This window comes from Centropristis striata, chromosome 16 (genome assembly GCF_030273125.1).
Source record: "Centropristis striata isolate RG_2023a ecotype Rhode Island chromosome 16, C.striata_1.0, whole genome shotgun sequence".
Lineage (NCBI taxonomy): Eukaryota > Metazoa > Chordata > Actinopteri > Perciformes > Serranidae > Centropristis > Centropristis striata.
In genome coordinates this window covers 6225100-6251580 of record NC_081532.1, presented here as the reverse complement: position 1 = coordinate 6251580, position 26481 = coordinate 6225100, and the positions used below count along the sequence as shown (strand labels likewise).

The 26481-nt window shown below is 40.7% G+C and overlaps 1 protein-coding gene across 5 annotated transcripts in view; it reads right to left on the bottom strand.

The window, feature by feature from the left end:
- Positions 1–26481, bottom strand: part of qkia (QKI, KH domain containing, RNA binding a) — a 94607-nt gene that overhangs the window by 50595 nt on the left and 17531 nt on the right. For all 5 annotated transcript variants that reach the window (XM_059353317.1, XM_059353319.1, XM_059353316.1 and 2 more), the window contains exon 2: positions 9941–10083. In XM_059353317.1, the coding sequence (XP_059209300.1) occupies positions 9941–10083 (143 nt within the window). The remainder of the gene's footprint in view (positions 1–9940; positions 10084–26481) is intronic.

Here is a 26481-nt window from a genome sequence, read left to right as displayed (position 1 = left end):
CGCTCTTCACCTTCTCTCGCTAAACTATCTAGCCTCCTCCGCACAGACTAAAAAAAGAGAGTTTTCATCTTCTATATTCCTGCTGTTACATCAACTCCACTGGCTCCCCAGACTGAGGTCTTTAAAAAACTCATGTCTGGGAACCACCATGGCTTTTTGGCTGGATTTCCAAAGCTCTGCAGCCTCTATGAGCCCTTGAAGCAGTTACTAGTGACAGGGAAATTTGTTGAGATTTAACAGGGTTTTAATAATACATAATAGATAGAAATATAAAATGTGTCTAGGTAAAATTGTGAAGATTATGATCTTTAGTTATCTTTTTTCCCCACTGACTGGAGATAGAGAGCAATAGGCCATCATGGGGTTGTAAAAAACAACTGTGAAAAAGAATATGTATGTCTGCTAGCTCTGTTTAATCAGGCGCTACTGTCAACACCCATCTGGTGAACAGAATACATGCATAAACTATGTGTTTTGCTGACTAGGAAACTTTCTCTTTGTATATTTGCTCTCTCATTTCCTCTGCTCATTTACAGAATTAGAAGATTAGAGACACTGGGACCTTTGGTGGACCAATTCTCTTCCTCGCTCTCGCACTGTTTCGGTCTCATTTTATCTCCGTTTTTCAAACAAACACACAAATACAGAAAAACTGCATGAAGTATATACAAACATAGTTTGTGTGCAAACAGAGAGACAGACATGCACACAGTTACACATACACACAAAGCCCCCTTCAGGACAAGGGCTTACACTGACATTAAAGGGCCTTTGTTTAGCCTCAGTTATCGCTACTCCACAGGCGGGTTATGTTGTGAGCATATCTACGTCTACAACACTGTATGTTTATGAGCAGCAGTGTGTGTGTGAAACCACAATCTATGGAGTGAACTCTCTCAGACACCCTCGGCACCCGGAGCTGATTGTCGCATGGGTTTGTGTCCGTGTGCGTTGTGGTTTGTTTTTTTTGTGTGAACAACTGAGAAACAACAGCAGTTTCACCAACAATGCTCAGGGAAGCAGAACAATTGCGCCTTTGACTGCGTTTGTTTGTGGCGGTGGGGAGACAGGAAATGAGATCATGCTGAGGGCTCTGGCTGTGTGCGCGCCGAGCTTATCGAAGAGCGGGCCGGGCCGCGAGGAGAATACCAATCACTTATTAGCCGGCCTCGCTGGGCTTATGGAAATGAGGAACGGTTCATTCAGTGCAATGTATCAAAGCAAGGTGGAATCTGTGGTTACACCAGATCTCCCTCCTCCTTCTCCTCCTCTCGCTCACTTGAACGTGAAACAACAACACATACCAAACTCATGGCTATTCATTAATCACAGCAAAATTCCCCTTTCCTAATTCCCAAGATTCTTTCACTCTTTATCCACTTCAGTCACAGTATCTGGAGGCTTCAGAGAGTTCAGAGTTGAAAACTGTTCTTTCTCCTCCCTCACCTCCTCTCTTTGTGTCCACTCACAGCTTCTGGAAACTGAGCAGGCTTCCTGTTCCTCTCTGTCGTAGTACACAGGATCTTGCCTTTCCTCTCTGCATATCAGTCATCCTCTCATGTGCATGGCTCTCTCATAGCACAAATCAACGTTTCTCTCTGACTCCACATGACAACCTTAGCACCAGCTGGCTGCCCTCCTTTCATCACTCATTCATCTCTGGGTGGAAACATTCCATTGTTTAATTAATCCATCTCACCTACCTTTGCTTTGTGGTCTGATCCCCCCAACACACACACAGACAGAGCAGCTCTATATACCTTTAGACACAGTAAAGGGATGTGGAGGTGAGGCAGTAGGAAGGAGCAGACAGGTGCCTCACCTACAGCAGTCTGCATGCTTTATCTACGGGAGGGACAGCGGAGGTGAGGCTGGGGCGATGGAGGAGTCAAAATTAGACTTAGATTCCAATGGTGACATTTTCGCCTCAAAGCCCTATAGACTTCAAAGCGCTCTATTCAGCACATCCAGCATTTAGCGCCTAATCCATGGCTCCTTTGATAATTCTGTTTGGGTTTATTTTGGGGTTGCAGGCAGGGTGGAAATACAGAAGAGGGAAGACGGAGAGATGGAAAGCGTAAAGATTGATGTCGGCTGGAAGTTAGGAAGACGTGAGTGAAGGAAGCACAGAGCAAAGTTTGTGAACTTTTAGATAAGCCAGCTGCAGGAAGAGGGAAAAAATATAATGGGTAGGGAGACACCAACATTCAGTGTCTACCTCAGTGATTGGTTGATTTCATCACAAGTCAACAATAGACTGCCCTTTGACAGAGCTGAGATAGCTGTAATGCTAAGCATGCTGCTACCTTATCTGCTACAGTCTCATCCAAAAGACTCTCGATTGGTCACGTCTAGCCAATACCAATCCCTTCACAGAGAATTGCGTTGAATCAGGGTCACCAAGTTGCACTGTGATCAGCTGATCAGTCATGAGCTGTAACACTCATGCTTCATCTTTGGCTTACACATCATCTGACTGGCTACCAAAGGACTAGTAGGAATCAATCAGGTTAATAGTTTAATCAGGCATTTTCAACCACACAGTTGCCACTATTGTTGCATTGTACGGCCTACTGGTCCTACTGTGACATCATCTTCAAAACAACACTGACTAAATCCTTTCATTGGTAATGAAACCAAGAAATAACTGCACTTCATCAATGGCATGGTGTAGTGTACATAGTGTGTCTGGTAGTGTGCAGCGCACTTTTACAGGCTGTAAAAAAAAGAATTGCATTGACAGTAGCTTGGCCATTTCAAAGTTTCAGATTCATGTAAGAAGTCCTGTGTCGGGCTAGTAACAGTTCTCTCTGACCAATCAGCAATACTTCCCAATTCTAGTTTTGGCTAAGCTCACTTGGAACCTTGACCAAGGTGGGACTAAAAAAAGGACCAGAAAAAAAACAAAAAACAGATTGAGTTTAGTGGAGTAGAGTCAAACCACACCATGCAGTTAAAAATCACATATTATCCAGCTGCTACTGTCATGCCCACTTGTCTAACTGTAAAATACCCTTCATGTCTTTATCACATCTTTTTAATAACCTGAGATCCTTGCAAAAAATGTGTTTCTGTAAAAAGGGGACATTTGCAATAATACTGTCATGTATATAATTTTGTGATCCTGATGAAACTCAAAAAAAAACCGGCGATATTGGTTTTTGGTCTCAAAATGTGTCGTGTGTCAGTAGGATCTGGTGTGTGCCCACAGACCCTGTACGGGCCCACACCAAGTCCCTGGAGCAGCCTTTGATTCCTGTGTGGTCAACCTGCTTCCTTTGTCCTTCATTCTCTGTTTCCAGCCCTCTCTGCCTCTGGGCCTGACGACGTACAGGCCAACAAAGCATTAAACCTCATCCACTTACAGTATACGAGCACAAGTTGGTAATATGCAGCAATCACTGGCATTAGTACAGTTATAAATACACATCTAACAGCTTACACTGTTGCCCTTCATCATGTTAACTGACTACAACAAATAGAGTCCTCTCTGTTTAAATTATCATTGTAATTACCCTCCTCATCAAATAGCTAACTAGAAGACCATCCGTTCATCAAATTATCATCATGCATGGCTGGCTAGCTGGAGATATCAAAATCCTCCACTCTGCTGCTCTATCAGCGAGGTGAGGTGAGGTGTGGGGCGGTACATTTCCAGGACTGGTAATGACTTAAGGGGGTCAGAAGGATATCAGGAGCTGGCATGATAAGTGATGACACCCTCATGGGAACAAGCTTAATGACTTTCCCCGTGCAGGGAACTGGCTGGTTTGGTCCGGGCAATTTTACTGCAGTGAAACAGAAAGGTCCAGGACATCCTGTCTGCTTGAATCACCAGAGCACTTTTTTTTTGGTATTCTCAAATCTCTGTGCATTGCAGTCAAAGTGAAGCATCATCAGGCACTGTAGCAAAAATGCTCTCTCCACAAGATAAAGCACATGTGTACATATTAGGGTTGTCAAAAGTATCGATACTAAAACGTTGTATCCGGATACAATACTCATTTTCAAAAGTATCGAGTATCTGAAGCTTGTTATCATAGTTGCAGTTTCTTTTTGCACAACTGTTTTTTATTATAAATATTTAACCTGTGGCTCTGTTAATTTTTACATGTTGCATTTTTTCATATTGTAGTAAAAAAAAATTTGGGACAACTTTAAGAGTTGTGCATCACACCTAAATATATTCATGCCATCACAGGAGGATTCACAGAAAGACAAACCAAATTTAATCCTGATTGTTACCAATTAGGCACACAAATAAACTCTTGATCTACTTTGGATTTTCATTTCCTGTTTTAATTAACCATTTAATTTCCTGTTTTAATAAAAATGTTTTACCTGTGTTTGATTCTGTGCAGCATTTTCTACTTAAAGAAAGCCACTACTTTAAGATTTTAAGACATGGCGAAGTTGATGAGGGCCTTTCTTCTAGCTTTAATATACTGATGAACAACAAAAGAAACCAATCTCCCGTCTCCGACGACTGAGTGCATAGAGCCATTATTGATCAACCGCTCCATGGCTGTTTTTAAGCCGACAAGTCATTTGCGGGGTTCGATTGGATTCATTCGCCTTCAAAACACGGACTAATAACCAAAAAATGTAGACTTGCAGGGGGATCAAACACATGTTCCGCTGAGGATCTTTAGTTTAGAGGCGACGGGGTGGAGCGGAAGAGGGGAAATTGTGGGTGGGGAGGGGGTTTAAAAGGATTCCATTACTGAGGCAAACAACCTAAAGTACCATGACAACCCCCTAAACACCAGACAAACACTGATGCCACAGAAACACCAGGACCGGAGCTCTACCACACTGCTGTTTTTACAGGCCTATCTAGAAGTGATCATTTTCTTCACTGGGGCCGAGAGGACTTCAGACAGTCTTGTTTAGCAGTCGCTCAACAGCTTCTGTCTCATTGAGGGTCTCGTTTCATAGCGTCAGCACGACAAAGGTGCCGTCTGTGGGTTGGTGCGTGTGCGTATTTTCACTCCTAAGCATTTCTTACTACCCAGTGACCTGCCCACAACCCACCTGGGCATTAAACAGTTGGCATACACAAACACACAGGGAATAAAGTAGAGACAGAGACGCGCTTAAAAGACATGTCACACGCCCTATTGGATGCCTGAAGGTCAGAGGAAATGACATGCTGAGCTGTCAGTCAGCTGCCTGTCAATGTGTGTGTGAGCGTGTGCTCGGGAAAGAAGCGGAGCCACAGATAGCATTTAATTGAAGGTTGAAGTTATCAGATAGCCTGCGACTCAGCTGTCAGTCAAGATGCAGTCACCACGGTGACGCTTCACAGTGCTCTGCACCACTGACGACACCAGGAAATGGCTGACTTTGAAGAACGGTGAGGGAGTGGGGAGGCAGACACACGGGCAGACTGAATGATAAAGACACACAAACACATTTACAGACAGATGTGGGGCACACAGGCAAGTACACACAGGCCAGGAGAGGGACACACTTAAGGGAATTAGAGTAGAGGCGTGCTGGCAAGGCAAGTTATTTTGGTAGAATTGACATGCTGCACTGCATCCAGGCACCAGGAAAATCTAATTATCTGCTGGTGAAACCAGAGCAGGGGACACGTAGGTGAGACAGAGAAAGCCCCTCAGAGCGAGTGTGACCTCTGCATAAGGATATGGTGGCTAAAGGTAAGTGGGAGTTATGTTCTTTAAATGAAAGCGGAAACTGAGAGAGAGGCAAGTGGATGGCGACTGTCCCAAAATGACGAGGGAAGTGTGGAGAGAAGGAAAAGATGAGGAAATAGTAGGAACGGTGACAAATCTTCCATGGCAGGGGAGTTGTTGCCAAGAACACAGAACAGAAGCTTGGACCATCATTTTGTAGTTTCTTGGGAAAACCTAGAGTTGTGTCAGTGAGACACACAAACAGCCGAGCACATACACATATGCATATGGCTTCTCGATGGGGGGAATCTGGGAAATCAGACGGAAATGTGAGAGGGGGGGGATTATTCCCCAGTCTAATAATCATCATTACAGTTTCCTACCCTTTTAGCAGCGGGCAGATGGGGATAGGAAGTGACATTTTTCTTCCCTTCCTTCATTAGTTCTTTCCTCTCTTCCTCTACACAGTGATCCTACATCACATCACCTCCCCTCTTACCTCACCAATAAATTATTATAGTCTTTGTCCTGCTTGAAAAGCTGGTAATGGAGATACTGTGACTTGCTGTGTTTGTTTTTCAAACTACAGTACTGAGGAAAGCTCAGCTCTAGGTGGACGTGAGATGAGCACACAGTACCACTTTATTTGACACGGTCTAATGTCCAAATGATGAAATCCTAGCTCTCATTCCCTCTCTGCCCATCCCAATAGCTAAAAACTGCAAGGCCAAGTGAAGTAAAAGGTCAGTATACTTCTAAAATGTACACAACGTGCATGTAACTGCAGATGTAATAACAGTGGACACAAACCCTGTTTCAAACACAAAATAGTAAGAATTGAAAATTAATTAAATTTCGACCTGCTGCTGATTTCCCCTGGTTCCAATCATCATATCCGTACATAACAAAGCTTTCTGACACTTTCCTCTGCTCCTGCACACTTAATGACCACACATGGTAGAAAGGATGTGTTACATGTGTGAACCAATAAAGATTTGCATCACCATGAGTGTTTGTTTGCTTCTATTTGCACACCCTTGTGTGCATGTTATTGTGTGTATAAATTAGTGTCTACTAAGGTCATCAGTGAGTCATCTCGGCCACCAGGGGGAAGCCTAATTAATTTAGTAGCTTTCCCGGCAGCTCGTAAACACAACACAGAGTTACAGCTCTGCTCTGCTCACACCAGCATAGCACGCCGAGCAAAGGGAACACAGGGGTCATCTGAGGATGCCACACTTTTAATAGTTTGTGTGTCAGTGAGTGTGTGAGGGAGTCATGAGTCTATGAGTCTTTACAGCCACAGGTGGCACCCACTGCTCCACATATTTTCACAGACCTCCATCAATCTGCTATAAAATGTATACGGCCATTTACAGGGTTAGCACACACACACACACAGTGACTGACACACAAAACAGTGGTTTCAGTTGTAATGGATAACATAACTGTAGGGGATCTGACAGCAAAAAAAGAGGAAAGGCTTTTGCCTTACATTTTTAACAGAATGGTCTACAGGAAATAGATAATTTCGATGAAATGTTCCCTTCAGAAATAACATTTTTAACAACATAAACACAGCAATTTTGCTAACTTGAAATTCTGATGAGTCAACTGCATACCTGATTCACTACCCAGAGAGAGAAGGTGTTTGCTTATAATATTCTACTTTCATCATTTACAGTATATGTAATGTATGTCATTTAGAGTTTCCTCTAGGATTCTTTCAGCAGCGGGGGGTAAAGGGTTATTAGTCACCTGGAGGTGAATCACCAGTGTTTCCGACAGGATTTAATGAGAAAATGATTAATTTGGTGCCTCTCACGCATTCTAATGCCACTATTCCATCATATACACTGATCTTAATCATTGCATACTTTAATGAATTATTTCAAAGGAGCATAACATACATACTACATGTGTCTAGCAACAAAAGTAAATCATACGGTTAGCAATTAATACCAAATTAATTTATAATACTATTAATACTAGGGTACAGATTTTAGCTTTTTGGGATATAAACAACTTTTCATTGGCACAGGAGGTGTACTCTCTTTGAAGTCACATTGGGTTCTGTAAATGAAGTCCTTATTAAAGTCTGTCCAGGCTACTCATAGCTGAAATACTAAAGTCTCAACAATCAAAAAGCTTGAGCCTTTCCCTTTATAATTGATTTAGTTTTACTTGTTTATACTTTTTTTTTTTTTTTTTTTTTTACAGTATTCATAAGTGACGCACTTGTGAATTTTCTAAATTGCAAAAATGCACTAAAATAAAGTTTGTCAGAACATTGCTCTTATTTTGAAGGCGGGTCTAGCACGTTATTACCGTAACGCTTAATAAATACGTGCACCGGGATAACAAGTGGAGGCTAGCTTGGCCGCAGTAATGCTAACTAACCATTCGCTCTAACAGGTAGTCTAACCCATATACAGTCTATGGTCTAAGCTCACTCAGACTGCAGTAATGCTAACAGAGTGCTTGTGCTGTTATGGTTGTTATGGCATCTCGAGTGTTTGACGTCCAGGCAGTCCTCCTGCTGTGGTCACTGCTACAGAGTTAAAAATATAAAGCAACCTATTCTGTAGTAGCAGAGGGAATAATATAGCAGCGGCGGGGCGCCGCTACTAAATGAATATAGCGGAAACCCTGTAATTAGAAGTAAACTCAACTTAACTGCCATGAAATGCCACATTTTTTTTGTTTTGGTAGAAATATCAATGGATAATGTGAAAAATTGAGAAATAATAACAAAGCAATTAGCACATAAAAGCACCAAGTGCAAATATGATCCTGACATATAATGAGGGGAGCCCAAGGACCTGAAGCCGTGGCACTAGAGACGAGAGGTGCCAGTCTGTGTTGTGGTTGGTCGGTTGGTGTAGCTGGAGTTCAGAGGCTGGGTCTGGTCCGAGGGTCAGCTGGAGCTAAGCTGATCCCAGCCGGTCCCCGGTGCCCTTTATCAATTCTGTCAGGGGGAAAATGCAATCCACGGCTGGCTGAGCCTTGCTCTGCTCTACAGTGTCTCTTATCCTTCGTCACCTCCCTCCATTCATTTCCTCACTGCAAGCTGCTGGGATTACCAAGAGAAACGTTGCTCCTCAAGATGTGACACAAGCATTCATGTGGGTACCGAGGATTACCATGAGGACAGGAAGGTGGCTGACTGAGCGTGGTCAGACTCTTACACACCCACTGCCTGGCTCTACATACAGTAGAGACACATACACACCAATACACACATCAGTCATTCTTCAGACAAAGCTTGTGCTGACTGACCTCTTCACCCTTCTCATCTCTTCAAGCAGCATCATCACTCCATCATGTGCTATTCTTCCTCAGCTGTGTGTGCACTTTTTAATGTGTTTGTCTTTCCATCAGTCTGTACCACAGCTCTGACCGATTCGAGTGGTAAGTCCAAATGATTTCCATCTCCTTCAACTGAATATTTATGGAATCGCACTTTACACTTGATGACAGTCCTCGTCTCAATCCCCTCCTTCTCTTCCTCTCAGCACTAATCTACCACTGAGGCGGCCCGTAAACACCCCAGCAGGCCATGTTTTCCTGAGTCCAGGACCAATTTAGACTGCCACCTGATATATATTTAAAGGCACTCCATTAACAGCTTGGTATGCGTTTTGTGAGTGGAGCATCTGTTGTTTAACAAACTAACAAAACCATCAAAAGAAAGTGAAATGAAAGATGGATATTTACATTGGTTCCAGTGTAAATATTAGTTCTATAACAAGTGGCCTTTCACTAAGTCCTGCCCCCCTTGGGAACTGTTGCCAGACCTGCTATTGCACTGGGCGTTTATATATATATATAGAGATATTCTAAAGAAAATAATAGCATACTTCTGGAAAAATAGTTCCAAAGTATCAGAGAGTAGAGCTACTTTCACAATATAATTTTTCAAGGACATTTTAATTAAGCGTCAGCAGCAACCAGCGACTAGACAATTCACATAAGGGACAAAAAACAATACAATACAACAAAAATACTTGCAACTCAACTTCTCATCTCCTCTGCTTTCAACCAGCCTTTAGACTTGCAGGTTTCATATGCACTACTCTTGGCATTATCCCATGCAATTCCAGGGTTAACGTTACTTTCTAAATGCTGCAAAACCCTGAAAGCTTGACAGGCCTTCTGTCACTAGCCACAATTGCTAATGTAGAATTTGACAGCAGCCGTAGTGAGGGGCCTAGCGAAGGGTCAATTAAGGCAAGTGCAACAATATTACTGTCAGTGTGACACAGCTGTAATGGTGTGAGGTGTGTGAAGCAGCTACTTACATCAGGGTACTCTTTGACAGGCACAAACAGTTTTTCCTGCAGGTGGACGATGGGTCCGATAGGCTCAGGCAGCTCCAGAGGGTGTCTGTCCACAAGGCCATTCACTGTGTCGCTGTACATGTCTTTACGCACTCTGTTGATCTCTGAAACACAACAAACATGTACACTGTGGTGAGCAACCGAGTAGCAACAATACAATCAAATATTTATTTATTTATTTTGTATTTGATATATATCACTGTCATATTGATTTTGACTTCTGGGCAAAGGCTTAATGTAGCATATAAATCTCTGTTGTAAAAAGAAAAGAAAAACAACAGAAATTTGTCGACTGCCTTGAGCATTGTTTGTCTTTTATAGACAAACAGTTGTGTACGTTTGTTTTTGGAGATTAATTATCATAGCCTGCGAGTGTAAAAATAATATGACAGCCGAGCATGAGTACTTCTTAATACCTGCAGAGTTTTTTTTGTTTTTTTTTAACTGTAAATATGTGTTTTTTGTGCAAGTTATTCTACATGCCAGACACAAAAGTTAAGCACTGCATTATTTAGGGGTTAAGACCACCATCTTTCCTCTCTGCCTGCTACTCCCCTGTGGCTCTTCTCTAATAGAGCAGCCTGTGCGAGCGGCTGGGCAGGTGCGGAGAAGAGACGCAAAGAATGGCTCAGGTATATGCCTTCACATCTGATCCTGCTGTCAGATAAAACTAATGGACCTCTCTCACTCTCACACACACACACACACACACACACACAGCCAACAGAGACTTCCGCTCCAACTCGCTCACACAAACACACAAACGTGCTCACCTCTAATTCACACGCACCCCACTCTGACTGCTTCTGTAGCTCAAACAAATTCACACAGCAGAGGAATGCTGTGCTGTGCAGGTTGAGGAAAAGACATTCATTCATCCTGCCGTCCTGAGTGTGTGTGTGTGTGTGTGTGTGTGAGTGTGTGTGTGTGAGTGTGTCACAGTTGGATGACGATCGACGTTTGGAGTTGTAACACCCATTAATAAGAAACACACACTAGTCGCACCTTCTAACTTCCCACGTTTGCCACCACTATACAAACAGTCGTGCCTTTGCCGAACCAAATTGTTAATAACAGCACAAGAAAGATACAGGGCTTTACTTCTGAAACAGCTGAGACGACGTGGTAGTGCTCCAGGAATGAGGCCTTAACCCTTTATCAGGCAAAGAACCATATTTGTTAACTTGAGCGGACATCTATAACAGGTCTCCTTTCTCTCCGTGAGCTCATAGAACCACATGGATTAATACATCACTGACCGATCAGTAAATCATACAAGAGTCAAGCTTTCCTTTATTGTCATTGTATTAAAAAAGTATACTACTGAATTTACGTGTGCTTCTAATATATAAGGTGCTTTAAAAAAAAGACATTCAGACATTACGCATATGTAATAAGTAGTCTAAAAAGATAATAAATAGTTTAAAGGTAAAAGATAAAGTGGTGATGGATGCAAATGATGTGTTATTGTCTATTTAGGGTTGCTGTGGGAAAGAGACTATAATAAATATAATAATAATAATAATAATAATAATAATGACTCAAATTGACCTCAATTTGCAATATAAAAATGAAACATTTTGCAAAAAGTCTTGTAATATCCTCCAATAACACTTCAGGGTTGATATTTTCAATTTCCAGGAGTGCCCTATAAAGGGTTAATGAATGATGTGTGAGGTGGAGGGTGGTGGTGGGTGTTAGGCACTATTTCCATCTCTCAAGAGACTCTCAAGCAGTTGGGAGCTCTATATTAAACTCTCGCTGCGGAACCTGACACTCGACTATAGATGCCCTCAGTAAAGCCTGACTGACCTCTAAGCCTTAACCTTATGCTGAGGCTAAATTAGAAGGTGGGTCAAACGTGCATCATAAGGTTTTAGTGGAGGTCTTTAGTTTTATTTTGAGCTAGAGAGTTGAACAGATATTTAAGAGTTCAATTCAAGTACAATTCAAGTACTTTTCAAACATGTTAAAGGCACCTAAACCAAAAAACTCTGAGCTTTAAGCAGTACATTTAAACTTACTAAACCTCATTAAGCCGATTCTTAAACGTATTGTTGTGCTTTTCCTTTTTAACCTGTTTTTAATCTTGTTATACTCTGTAGCACCTTTGGATTGCTTTTAATAATGAAAAGTGCTTTACAAATAAAAGGTATTATAATTATTATTACTATAAATGTATTGTGAAAAATAACGTTCACATATCTTATTTATACCCATAGTAATAAATTACACTATTTTCGGCTGCTTAAACTAACTATTATTTTTTATGTTTGCAATATTCTAGAGTAAGTGATCAATAGAGGACAGGATTGTTTCTTTTAAAAAATTAAAAGATTTTCTCTGTTTGCAGTGACTGAATAAATGGAAAACCAGTTAAAAAAACAAAACCAGATTTTGCTAAAAATGAAGCATTACTCCAGGATTATATTCAAATTCAAGCAAATTCCTAAACTTGAAACAAAATGTTTCATATTAAGCATGTTTCAAACTTTCAAGACCTTGTACGACCCTGTTTTGACGAATTATAAAAAGGGATAAAATACACTATAAAAAGACAATTGGATTTGCCGTGGAATCAGTTTGTGGGGATTTCCTGTTGAGCTGAGAAAGTGTTTTTTCTCTGGATACTGTCGATGACAGACTGACAAATGTGTGATTGATGGGCTCACGGACACGGATGAGCATACACACAAACATCTGGCCTGCAGCTGCGTGGGCAACACCGCCGGGAACCATCGGAACCGTACAACGAGCCCAGAGCGACTCCTTCCCAAATAACATGACCTCAGCACTCTGTGGTCCACACAGATACTCCCAGTCGTCCCTAAAGATGAATTCATCCTCGTGGTATCTAGCCCAGAAGACAGATTACATCAGCACTAACCGACACCAGCGGCTCCAGGCCACATCCAGTCTTTGTGTGTGAGCAGAGGGGCTTGGCACTGACACATCATACAGCATAACACAGGGAGTAATGGGAATATGAAAAACAAAACAGTAAACTACTAATTATTATGTGTTGGGTGTCCAAAAAAAAAGTCCATAAAACATAAATAAGATAGCCTGGTGGTTAAAGAGACAGTATTTTAACCACAAGGTCACAAGTTTAATCCGTGGAACTCCTTGATGTGTAATATGCAAATCTACCCGCAGCCTAATCACTCATAGTTAGTAATTCTAGAAAAGATGATTACTATTAAACGGTATTCTATAAAAAATGAAATGCTCCTCATCATAATAAATCTCAGTAGCTTGCTTGCTGTGTCTTCAAGCTAACATTATAAACACAGAGGAGCCATTTAACAGACCACTGGTGGGCTAAGCATGTGTGTAGGAGCCATTAATGACGAGTAAAGAGGAGCCAGTGTTCTGTAGGTTAGAAAATCAATTCTCTGCACATAGCATACAGTATTATTTGCTTTCGCTGTGAGCTATTTGCGAAGAGATTCTTCAAATAGCATGAGAAAATAAAAAGAACAAGTGTGCACATGTGACAAAGCTACCCAACAACGAGCAGCACCCCCCCCCTCCTGCTTCTAATTCTATTTCCTCTTGCTGAAATGCCACATTAACATAAGGGGGCCGTGCTGGGCCATCAGTGGAGACGTGCGGCATTTGACAACCTCTAATTTCAGTGTGGCAAGTCTTTTCTGAAGCGCTGCGCTCACCTAAAAATTACCCCCTGCCTTGCACGACCGACAAAATCATTTGTCTAGCTGTCCACCCAGGCAGAAAAGGCTTTTGTAAGAAAGATACAAGTGAGGGAGACTGAGGATCACCATCTTTGAAAGAACAGAAAATAGAGGAAGACAATCAGCGGAACTGAAAGAAGCGTAAAAAAGAACATTTTTCTTGAACTTTTGGCATTAGATGACAAAAATGCATGCAGCTATACATGAGGGCCAGTAACAGATCTGCTCTTACTCCCCTTCAAGAGTCTCTCAGCTCATTGCCAGTGTGACATCCACAACCTGACTCAGCAAACCACACACACACACACACACACACACACACACACACACACATAAACAGCACTTTCTGTCAGAGCTGTCTATTTACCTATAGAGGGTGGCTGCACACATACACACACACTCTCAGGAAGAGATTATAATATCTCTGTTTAGCGTTTCACCCAGACATCTGTCAGGAAGAAACAAAAATCAACCTTGGGAGTAGTTGGAGGGCAGAGTGGAAGAAGGTTTGATGAGGCAGAGACAAAGGAAGGAGGGAGAATTAGAACCAGGGTGCTGAGTCAGCAGGGTGCAGTTGTGCTTGACTCATGCAACTCTTTTCTGCCTCGATGTAAGTTGAAACACATTTCATTTTATCCTTCTCGCTCTCTTTTTTTGTTTCTCTCAATTTCTGCCCTTTCTTTTGAAACCTGAAGTGAAAAAAGAAAATGTCACAGCGTGTGGCTGCAGATCTTGCTGCCCTTTGTAAGTTCAAGTAAAAGGATGATTTCTCCTCGGCTTATGGCGAGGAGGAGGAGGAGAGAGGAGAGAGGAGTACCCAGAAGGAAGGATATGGGAGAGGACAATGGTAGGTGAAGGGGTTTGAGAGGCTACAGTCTTAGGAGTATGGAAGAGGAAGTGGCTGTGAGTTGAGAGCCAAGAGTTAGCAAGTGGTCTGGTGGCTGGATGTGAAAGTTATTTCTTCACCTTGAGAAAAAAAAACATCTTAACCACTTCGCCCTTAACCCATTTAAGCCAGGAAAGCATTACTGCATTTCTACCATTAAAACCGGGAGCGCTGTTGCGTTATTCTACCATTAAAGACGGGAAATCGGATACGTCGTTTTGTAGTATTTGTAGTTTTTTCCACCTATTTTCGGTCTCTTGGCCAATGAAATGCATCAGAATACATGTGGGAGTGTCGCAATGCAACACGATGATTTAAAAAAAAAAAAAAACTTTATTGAAGGTTTTGGACAAATAAACTCAACTTCTCATGAAAGCCACAGGTATACGCTCTCAAATACTTTTTGAATTTCATTTCTATCTGCTACAGAGGCTGAAAAATCGATTATTTAGTAGATGTTGACACTTCCAGAAAAACTTCAGGTTTTAGCGGGTTATTTTAAAATCTCCCATAGGTTTTCCAGGCATTTTTTACAAGCATTTTAGGCCTAAATGGGTTAACGGAAGGTTGTCATTTTAGGTGTCATTATGTGACCCAGTGTGATTTACCAAACCTCTCAGGACAAACTGACCAAAAACCATCGGCCAAGACATCTGAAGCAAAGAGTTTTTTGATCAAATTTAAGAAGATTCTGAATATCTTTGCTGTGACAACGGGCCTTTCATGACCACGTGAAAACGTTCAGACTGAAAGATAATCCTAAAATACAAACCCATCATTAATGACTCTAGGGTTCAAGCAATTAATAGACTGTAGAATTATGTTCAGATTTAATCAAGACGCTGATAGAGTAAACATAGCTAAATTCTTAGAAATTACAAAAATTAATTTACTGATAAGCAAAATGAAATGTGTTGACATCATGTAATGAAGCTTAAAAGCAGCATGCCAAGCAAATAATCTGCACAATTAGCTCTTTTGCTTAGCTCCCACCACTGTCACGATCAGTTCTTTTGGCAGGCAGACTTTCCTCTCAAGTGAAAACAGCACTGAGTGGTGTGATGTTAGCTCTTTACCGACACACAAACTGTTACCCCTCGATAGGGCAAAGAAGAACTAGGCCTCGGCTGAAGAGTCATGTGCACGAGGGCGGAAATGACACGGGGGACAATCCATTAAACGCATCTACTCATTCGAATGAGTGATATTTGAAAGACACAGCCACGGTGAACTCGGCACCGCGGGATAAGGAGGCTTTTCATTTATTTACCCAGACAAATTCATGATCCCATAGAAGAAGCACGGGCAGAATCAAGAGAAAGCATTCAGGAGAGGCTGAGATGGGGGAAAGGCATAAGACAAAAGAATAGCCAATGAGGTAGAAATGTTTTCTAATGATGCAGCCCCCCCCCCAATCTAATGTGATCTAATGAATGGAAACACAGCATGAGGACAAACATGGGGAATGGGATGGAGAGCAGGAGAGATCAAAGAAGGCACAAATAGATAGCTAAGAGAAAGAGAGGAAGGGGGAAAGTAAAATGAAAAACTAGTAAAGGGCACTCAGTCTAATGCAGAGCTCAGCCAGGTACGTCTCCCTCTCCTCCACCAGACAAAGAAGAGCTGAATCTCACTCATTTATCTGGTGAGATGAGAACACATGTTCTTTGGGAGTATCTGGTTAAAATTAAAATACATCAACACATGTTCTTTGGTGGATTATGCAGCTCATGACTTGCTTTGAGCTTCTTTATAACTTAATTTGTTGACTACATCCTTCTGGTTGGTGTAACTAAATTCTGGGACCCAAATTTCTTTTTTTTACCCATTTCTAAGGTTACCCTCTATCTCTAACGGCCTGCTCCGACTTTCAGCAAAGTTGAAACTGCCTGCTCCCGTAAGATTTGTGTTGCCCCACGGGATTGGCTCCTGCACAGTCAAGATGGCAGAGAAGATAATGAAAAAAGGGATTTATTCATCTTGTATCATAACTAACTTTAGGGGGACAGAAAAATATTGGTTATGGAATTAAACATTTCTAGGATTGTCAGTGTTTGAGCCACGAAAATGCCAAAATATGGACCTGCAACAGACTAGGTATAATAATAATAATCACAAGCAAAACTATCCTGAGCAAACAGTCTAATGTGCAGAAAATATTAGGTGGATTGGTCAGAATTATGTGAGATTATCTTCAGACTGACAGATACATGCATGCACACACACGACCAAACCCATCATCCCCTCCAGGCTCATGTCTGGCAGAGATAACAATGGACTAGTCAAGAAGGAGATAATGTAATCAGGTTTAAGAGTGGTGAAGATCATTCAGTTAGACTTGCTCCACTAGAGAATGGGAACAGGTCCATTAAGAGCCCAAAAATAGAGCTGCTCCATAACTGCTTTGTCCTCCTGTAGCTCACAGCCAAACGTCCCCTGACCACGCAGAGCACATCTGTCCATAGAAGTGTGATGTGTGAGAGAGAGAGAGAGGGAGAGCGAGAGAGAGAGAGAGAGAAGGAGCAAAAGAAATGTAATGGGTGAGTAATCAGTGTGATCAGCTTTGCCTGAGGAAAGCAGCTTTAGATGCCTTGTGATGCCTGGTATTAGGCCTGATAATATCTGGCACCTGAAACAGATTGAGTCTAACACCAATTAATCTTAAAGCCAAAATGATCAAATGTTCAACTCTGCAGAGACTGAATGAGTCCTACCTGTAAGGGGGATTTAAAACCCTCTAGTGTTCTAAAGCATCCCATTTCCTTTTCAATCATTTCATTTCTTTGCTCTCAGATGCATGCATGTTCAACTCATGATTTAAAGAGAAGGAGAAGAAAAAAAGGCAAGAGAGCCGAGGTAAATATAGACATAAAAACATGGTGGTCATGTCAAAGAAACTACGGCAATCACAGATACACCTAAATGTGCCGGTGCTGAGTGAAACAAGACTCAGGCGAGGAACAAGCCTTTTCACTTTAAAGCTGTGCACTTTAGCAATCACAAAGCCTGGGTACCCGTTGCAAACGAAAGGATTTGGGCGTTTAATGCATTCCTGCCCTTTATTCACGGCACAGACGACTTTATCCAAGACGACACTCCACTTCAACAGTTTAGGGGTTTGGCAGGCCAAGCATATGAAAGACGGAGGTTTCTTTTAAAGCAGAAGCGGAAATATAGTGTGCATTGGTGGGGGTGACTGAGCCATGAAAACGTATGCATTTCTGGGTCTTATCGTCAACTCACAGCTGCCTCCTCTCTCCCCCTCCCTCTTTGTGAGGGGAAAAAACTTTTCTTATGCCTCTGTCTTATTTCTACTTCTTAATCTTTGATTTAACAGTAGGCCTACGTTGCACAGCCCTTTGATGTTCATGCACAAACTATTCCTGTGCTGTTAATGAGTATGCTGCACCATCAGTGTAGTTAAGAACAGCAGAGTTATTTCAGTTCTTACAAGGAAAAATACCAGGTTTAGCTCTGAAATATCCTGTCCTAAGAGTTTGGATCAGTGAATTGTAATGTCAGCATCCTGTAAACCATGGGTCTCAAACGCGCGGCCCATGGGCCAATTGCGGCCTTTCGTGGCGATATTTTGTGGCCCCCACCTTGATATGAAAGTTGAATGTGAGTTTTATATGAATGGCACTTTACTGTGTTGTGTGTGGGAGGTCCCTTTAATTTCTTTTTAAGATAATTTTGTGTCTTTTTTTTTATAATTTTGTGTCTTTTTTGGTAATTCTGTGTCTTTTTTTTTAGTAATTTTGTGTCTTTTTTTAAATAATTGTCTTTTTTAGTAATTTTGTGTATTTTTGGGGTAATTTTGTGTCTTTTTTAAAATAATTTTGTGTCTTTTTTGGTAATTCTGTGTCTTTTTTGGTCATTTTGTTTCTTTTTTAAGTAATTTAGCTTTTTTTCCTATCATTTTGTGTCCTTTTCTGTCTTTTTTGGGTAATTTTGTGTCTTTTTTGGTCATTTTGTGTCTTTTTTAAGTAATTGTGTCTTTTTTGGGTCATTTTGATACTGCCTCCAGCAGCCCAAAGGTAATTTGAGTTTGAGACCCCTGCTGTAAGCAGAGGGTCACTTGCCTTTGTTTATAATTTACCAGATTCTAAAGTTGATTTAATGGACAGTAGGAGTGTAACAATAGACGATGTTCAGTGCAGGATGCTTTGTTCATTATGTGGCTTGTTTCTGCTCTGGTGACCCTCTGAACCCAGGGAAATATTGGGCTAGCAAATAAGTTTCCAAGTAAATAACAGCAACAATGGACAAGCAGAACAGATCAGACTGTGCATCAACATTGTTCAACCCAATTAAGGCAATGTTATGTCTCTGGGAATGGCTGCATCAAACACACCAACTCATTTGCGACAGCATTACCCAAGTGTGTCCATTACTTGCGGTTGTCTAAAACACACTTGGCAAGTTGTTCTCCCCATGGCATCCAGGCAGCCACTTCCCACAGATTCAGAGAGAGAAAAGGCAATAATGAACGGCACAGGAGTGTTTATTGCTGTGGATATGTGACTAAACTCAGTCGTAGAAAAACACAAAGTGCCCGGGCCCCCCACCATAATGTTCATTCCCATCTGAATAGTTTCGTAATTAAGCTGGAGCAAAACAGATATATTGCATTTTGTTTTCATTAAATTACTTACTGGGTATCTTCCAGAGATATAAGTCTTTTCTGTTTCAATTCCCTGTTTGTGTTTCCCTGTTTGAGTTTCCCCTTTAAGTGTTTCCTTGCTGAGCTGTAGCACAGGGACACTAACACAAAGAGGTAAGAAAACAAAATAATAAATAAGATAAACACTTGACTCGACTGACCCAGACTGCTGAGGCATCATATTAGCTCCGGCTACATTTTTGGCAGGAGATTTTTTTTTGCACACCTCTTACATAGGAGTTACACTAACAGAGAATCTCTTCACAGCCAGAATGAACAGGAAGAATATATAATCGCAGTGAACAACAACTTTTTAAATGTACATATGGCATGTGGGTATAGTGAGACCGATGTGGAATATTATTAACCTATTCATTAAACTGTGTTAATGTTCTCACAATGTATTTTAATTCAAAAATAATACTAGAAAATACATCTCAGCTTTGCTTTTCAGTGACTTATCCACACAATTCCTGAACCCTGACATGATGTGGATATACGCGCCGGCCCCCACAGGCTGAGGGTCTAAATGGCTCTAGATAGGAATGACGGTGTGGATTGCTGGCAGCCAGAGGGAGAGATTTATGTTGTGTGTCAGGGATTCTCCTAAGGCAGGCTGGGTAAAAAGCTCCAGCGTCGGGTCTTTAAGTAGATAGGCTACTAAATAAACGACTGGCGTAACAAGGTTTCTGGATTCTCTCCTCCCTGAGCAAGGTAGAAAATTATTAAATTACAGAAAAACACTCTCGTACAAACATGCTTACTCATCTCACGGGTAAAAGGCATCCAAGACACAGAGGAACTGGGCTTTCAATCAAATTGGGTCGTGAAGCCAGTCTAAATTATGTCTGAGAAGATTATAAGGACATACTTTAATAAAGTAAATATATTTCACTTTTATATGAATGAGCAATATAGCCATAATGAGGCACAATTCATTGTTTTATGCTAAAATAATATTTTCTATATTTTTGATTCACAAATTCATTACCGTAATGCATCCAGATATAAAATGTCATGGTTTCCCCACACTAATATACAATAAATATTTAATAAACTTCATAAAATAAATATATATTTCTTTAAAAATGTATAATTTAACAGCATATAATCAAATATAATGTTTTTTAACAATGTATAAAGAACAAAATCTGAATGAAAATTGATGAGAAAAAATGGTTGGATGTTACAGTAATGATGAATCGTTTGCATTAGAATATGTGTATATTTTAATAAAATACATTTTGGTGAAACCAGCTACCCTTGAGCAAATTTAAGTGTTTGCCAAAGAAAAAAAACAAAAAACATTGTTTTATTTTATTTAAAAATGTGTTACAGTAATGAATTTTGCTCACAGTGTCTCTAAAAATGTCAGAAAATACCTATTTTTCAAATAGATCATAAATTCATATTAAACAGTGACTTTAGATTGTATATGTTATAAAGGGGCAAATAAATTATGTATTCAATACTCTTGGATTTTTGCTATGAGCTGCACCATGTTCATGAGAATCACCCAGTTGGTGCATTCTTCACCAATAAAATGCTTACACGATAACACATTTTTTTTTTTTTTTAATTATCCCAGCCCCTGAAAGCAGCAAGTTCCACCCTCTGATTATCAATAATGACCTGAAGCTGCTTCATAACAACTCACACACCATTAAGCTAAAGTCCAACAATGCACAGGAATGCCCCGACACAAACTTAAGTCCATGTAATACATATAAAAACAAACGGCCAACTTAACATTAAAACATCCACACACACACACGAGCTAATGAGCTTTTGTGTGTTTGCAGGCAAGTCTCCTGAGACAGTGAACCCACAGAAATAACACTCCACATGGAAGGAGGAGGGAAACTGCCGGAGAGGAAAATCTGCTAAACAAATACAGCAGGAAACAAGTAGGAAATAGTGCTACATCTCTCCTCTACCGCGCTTTACTATCCACTGACACATATTTAGTCTACTGACAAAGAGATGGAGGGAAAAGGCTCTTTATTACAAACCAACTTCATATTCTCCCATGACTGGTTTTAATATTTTATCAATGGCTTACATCAGTGGAAACCAGTGCAACAGAGTTGTAGTTTGTAAAAGGCAAGCATAAATGGGAATATTCCAACACAAGCTTTGATTTTACTTTTCCTCAAGTGCCTGAAATCACTGGTCTATCAAATCAAACTCTGAGTTGAGCACATTCCACCGTTCAGAACTGCGTCTGAAACATTAAGGAATTGGACACACAGTTTACCTCCTCCTCTACTCTAGCCGAACCCCTGAGAATATGCATGCTAAAAGCAGAATGTGTAGGTGTGGTGATGGCCAAGAAGAACAGCAATCAGCGGAGCCATTAATCATAACCGGTGGCAAATGCAATGTTTTCTGGGGCTGTCACTGTGACTGCATGCAGAAAGGGGAAGAGGTGCCAAGCTGAATGTGGCTTTCTGTGGCTGCTGGCAGAAACGGTGACGGTGTGCTATAGGAGCGTGTCATAGCACGTTAGTTTGGTGATTAAACAAAGCAAACAGACAGTGGAGACAAGGAGAGAGGGAGCAAAGGAAGGCTGAGCTGAGAGGAGGAAAGAAAGAAAGAAAGAAGCAGAAATAGTGATAGACTGGGACAAAAGGGACTGAATATGGGTGATTCTCATGAAGCCAGTCTAAGTTATGTCTGTGAAGATTATAAGGACATACTTTATTAAACTAAATATATTTCACTTTTATATGAACGGACAATAAAACCATAATGAGGCAGAATTCATTGTTTTGTGTTAAAATAATATTTTCTATATTTTTGAACATATTTTTGATTCACAAATTCATTACTGTAATGCATCCAGGTAAAAATGTCATGGTTTCCCCACACTTATGCACAATAAATATTTAATAAACTTTATAAAAATAAAAATAGATTTGTTAAAAATGGTTTTAACAATGTATAAAGAACAAAATCTGAATGAAAATTGATGAGAAAAATGGTTAAATGTTACGGTAATGATAGAATCGTTTGCATTAAAATATGTGTATATCTTAATAAAATACATGTTGGTGCTACCAGCTACCCTTGAGCATATTTAAGTGCTTGCCAAAGAAAAAAAGAAAAAAAAAACTGTCGTTTTTTTATTTAAAAATGTATTATAGTAATGAATTTTGCTCACAGTGTCTCTAAAAATGTCAGAAAATACCTTAAAATGTTTAAACAGATTATAAATTCATATTAAACAGTGACTTTAGATTGTATAGGTTATAAAAGGGTCAAAGAAAATATGTATTCAAAGCTATTGGATTTTTGCTATGAGCTGTACCATGTTCATGAGAATCACCCATATACTATTTATTCCATTTCAGAAAAAAAATACAATGTTAGCCTGTATTGGAATTAATTTGAAAAAGTTGGTGGTCCTACGTTTGACGAAATGTATTTACCTTCACACGGCAGCATGCAGGTCCATGCAAAACTAATACAGTTTGACTAGAGTGACTAATGTCAGTTGACTGGAGCAGCAGCAGTGACAAATGAACAGGTGCTGTGATTGTCCTGGAAAACACGGCGCTAAAGTAGGCCAAGTTAACTGAGGCTTGAGAAGGAGTTCTTATGATGCCAATTTTGAGATCATGATAATCAGTGAGGCAAAGGCATTACACAACTGTCAAGTGAACAAAAAATACACTGTTACAGAATGTCCTAATGTGCCGAAACCACAAAGGAGGCCTTTAAAATGTCAGAGAGAATCTTGTTGTGGTCCCAAAACTAGCAGCTTCCAAGAGTGTCAGTACATGTCTGAAAAATGTAATGACAGAATGGCCATTCCTAGAGCTGTTACTTAGACGTTGCCAAATCCTCCATCCTTTGGTTAATGCCAGCTGTCTGGAATAGGAAAATGGAAGTAAAAAGACTAGTGGGACATTTTTTGTTTGAGTATTTTATTTTGAAAATTCCTATTTAGCACAAATTGAACGTGTTGTAGTTTCTTTCTTTCTTTTCTGCACACTTTGCATATAATTTGCACACTAGACATTCTTAACTTAATTTGCACTAGGTTGTACATAGTGTATTGTAAAATGTCTTTTTCTATTAGACTGTTTATTTTTTATCTATCTAAAAGGGAAATCATTTTGTGTGCAAATTTTGTGGTCGGCTGTATCAAAGAAATTTCCCCGCTGTGGGATTAATAAAGTTGAATCTAATCTAATCTTAAAACTGTGGCAAATCTATTTAGTGATTTTATTCTTTTATTTGTAGTTGTTGTTTACATAGGACAATGAATTTTAAAAACGTTATCAGTCTAGCAAAAGGCAGGATTCTCTATCCGGATAGAAGAAAACCTGTCAAAAGTTTGGGATAAAAATAAGTAGAGGCTGACCGATATGGAATAGAATACATAAAAATAAAATAAATAGCAAAAATAAACAGGACTCTCAAGATCAGCCAATTAGGGACCATTAAATCACAATTAAATCACAAATTAAATAAATATATTACATATTATATATTACTAAATCACACTAAGCATTCATTTTATGCATTATATGTCCTTAAAGGGGGTTTTTATGAGACGCCACCATCAGCTGATAAAGTCGTGTGACTGATAAATCTGCCAGACTCTAAAAATAAGAAAAGCATCACTTCCTCAGACATATTTTACAAAAAGGGATTTTTTATAGTCACTCAGTCACATTTGGCTCTACTACCAGCCTAAATAATTTACATGAATCCTAAAAAAAAGTTGTAGCGAAAACCCATCTTCTCCTCCTCGCTCACACCGCCGCCATGCTAACCCATCCGAAGCTCAACAGTGAAATGATGGTTCAGACAGTATCTGCAGAGCTATTAAGACCGCGGACTAAAATTAGAACTAGGGATCATCACATTTGATGATGTGGAACTGCTTTATGGGGCTGTGTGCTGGTGGGGGGCACGCTGGCAGCTCAATGAGCCATTGGAGTGCCAGTTTTGTGCACTTAGTGGGGTCTACCATAGAGTGAGGTGAAACTGGCAGGGAGGGCTGGCTCGATACTGAACCATAATGGCTTACTCTTAATGGTTGCCGCGAGGGGCCAACGTTCATTACTCTCTGCGTGGGGGGACTTTCAACGGGATCCTGGGGTGAGACTTGTGAGTGCATGCACACTCACACACACTTAAACTCGGGGGAGGCACCCCAAGGCGTGGGAGCAAGGTGGAACGCTACAGAAACTGTTTTCTTTCTTTCACACACTCTGATAAAATTCCCTTAAAGGAAGCACAGGGGAGTGTGTGTGTGTGTGATAGTTAACAGAGAAGCTAAAAGCTCCTTCTTAGGCTACTTTCATAACATTGCTAATTATTCAATGATTGCGAAAAAATATTCTAATCCAGCACAGCAGAAGCTAGAGTTGTGTGCTAATACTTCCCCTCTCCTCGGTTCACCTTTTAAAGTAGCCCAATACCCTAGCTCAGCTGAAACAGCCAACCTAATGCACACAAATGCAGACTCAGGCTCCCTCTGAAATACCAAGCAAAGATAGGGTATTTTACTGCTGCTTTTGCCATCTAAAGGGGGAACGATATGTAGCGTTAAATTGGAAGTCACAGCAATAGTCATTTAAACAGGCTGGCTTTAAAAGAAAAGCCTCATGAGCTGAAAATGGTTTCACAAATTCGAGAGGATACACTCGGGTCGAAAAAAAGGAAATAACCTTCCTCAACTAAGCTACAAAACAAGGACGAGTCCCACCTTTTACTTCCATGCAATACGACCTGTATATGTGTGGATCCATGCATACTAAAAGGGATGCTTGCTTAAGACAGGAGCAGTCAAACCTGGTGGATTAATTAATATGAACACAAACACACTCTCAAAGCATGAAAAAAGCATGCGTGCAAACAGCCAAGCAGATTGTTGGTTCTTCTGCATCTCGTGGGAACTCATTTCACAGACTTTACCTGCCAGTAAAAAACAGGCAGACAAACAAAAGTGAGGCCCGAGCCGTACTGCAGGGTGCTACTCAAGAATCCCTCCCTCACTCTTCTACTTTACCCCATTTAGCTTTACTTTGTGTTTCGGTCGTTGTACACGCACTACTTAGCCATCTAGAAAAACAACCTTCTTATCCACTGAGGCCACAGGCAAACTTTTATAAACATGCATCCACACTTGCACACACACACATATATACACACGGCCCCCAACAATGCCGGGGATGCTATGTAAAATGAAGCACAGGATGCATGTTGTGCGCGCAACAAGATGTGAGAATACGAGATAAGAAATGGGAAGAATAACAGGATGAAGAGTCAGGATGCATGCTGATGGGGGGCATGTCTGTGGACTGGAAAAGCAATCCGTGGCCTCATTTTGTGTCGACTGTTGCCCAGGAACCATGTCCTCTGGCCTGTAAAGAGAGGGTATCCCTTTCCTTTGCCTGCTGCCTGGAGGGGCCCAAAAAAATGTTTTCCTGTCAGTAGGCGGACTGGTTCTAGTTATAGGATATAAGAAACGACTATGGCTCCAAGGTGGACCAAACAGAAGAAAAACTGAGCTTAAACTGTCGACAAACATTCAGATGCTCTATACGTTCTGGGCACTATTCACCTATTCAACACATCTCCACTGGGTCCACCCTGACACACGGCTGTCCCCTCCTTCATGCAACAATGGCAGGAAAGGTCCAGCTGTCAGAAGAGGAAACAAGACGGGAAGAGGGAGGAAGGAAAGGCTCTGACCGTCAATGTGACGGGAGAAGATAACATGCACGCTGCTTCCTGTCCACACCCACGTAACTAAGGAGACCACAGTGCTCACAACCAACGAGGAAGATACGGAGGATAATTTGTCACACTCCCCACCATCAGTTAAAAAAAGATTTTGATCCAAAGAGATACTTTACCAATGCTGCCAAATGCTTCTTGAATAATCTGAATCCACGAGAAAGCACTGGGCCTTTGGTGGGATTATAAAGTCGTCTGACAGAACACCAAATGGTAGGGGGGCAACGATTTCCTTCATTTTGTGGGATCGGCCGATTCTTTTACGTCAAACCGATCTTATCTAGCGATCTTATCTACCTCCACAAAGGTCTATTTGCCATTTATTTTAACATTTGAATAGCCACAAAGCTGCTGCATTTGTTCTTGTTGTACTATAACGAAACCAAAAACTCACTTTATTTATGGTTGCAGTTCTTTTGTTAGTTTGTCCTGTAAATTGTTGCTATTTATTTTAACTTCAATATTTTATTAACTACCTCAGACATTGTGATTTCCTTTATTT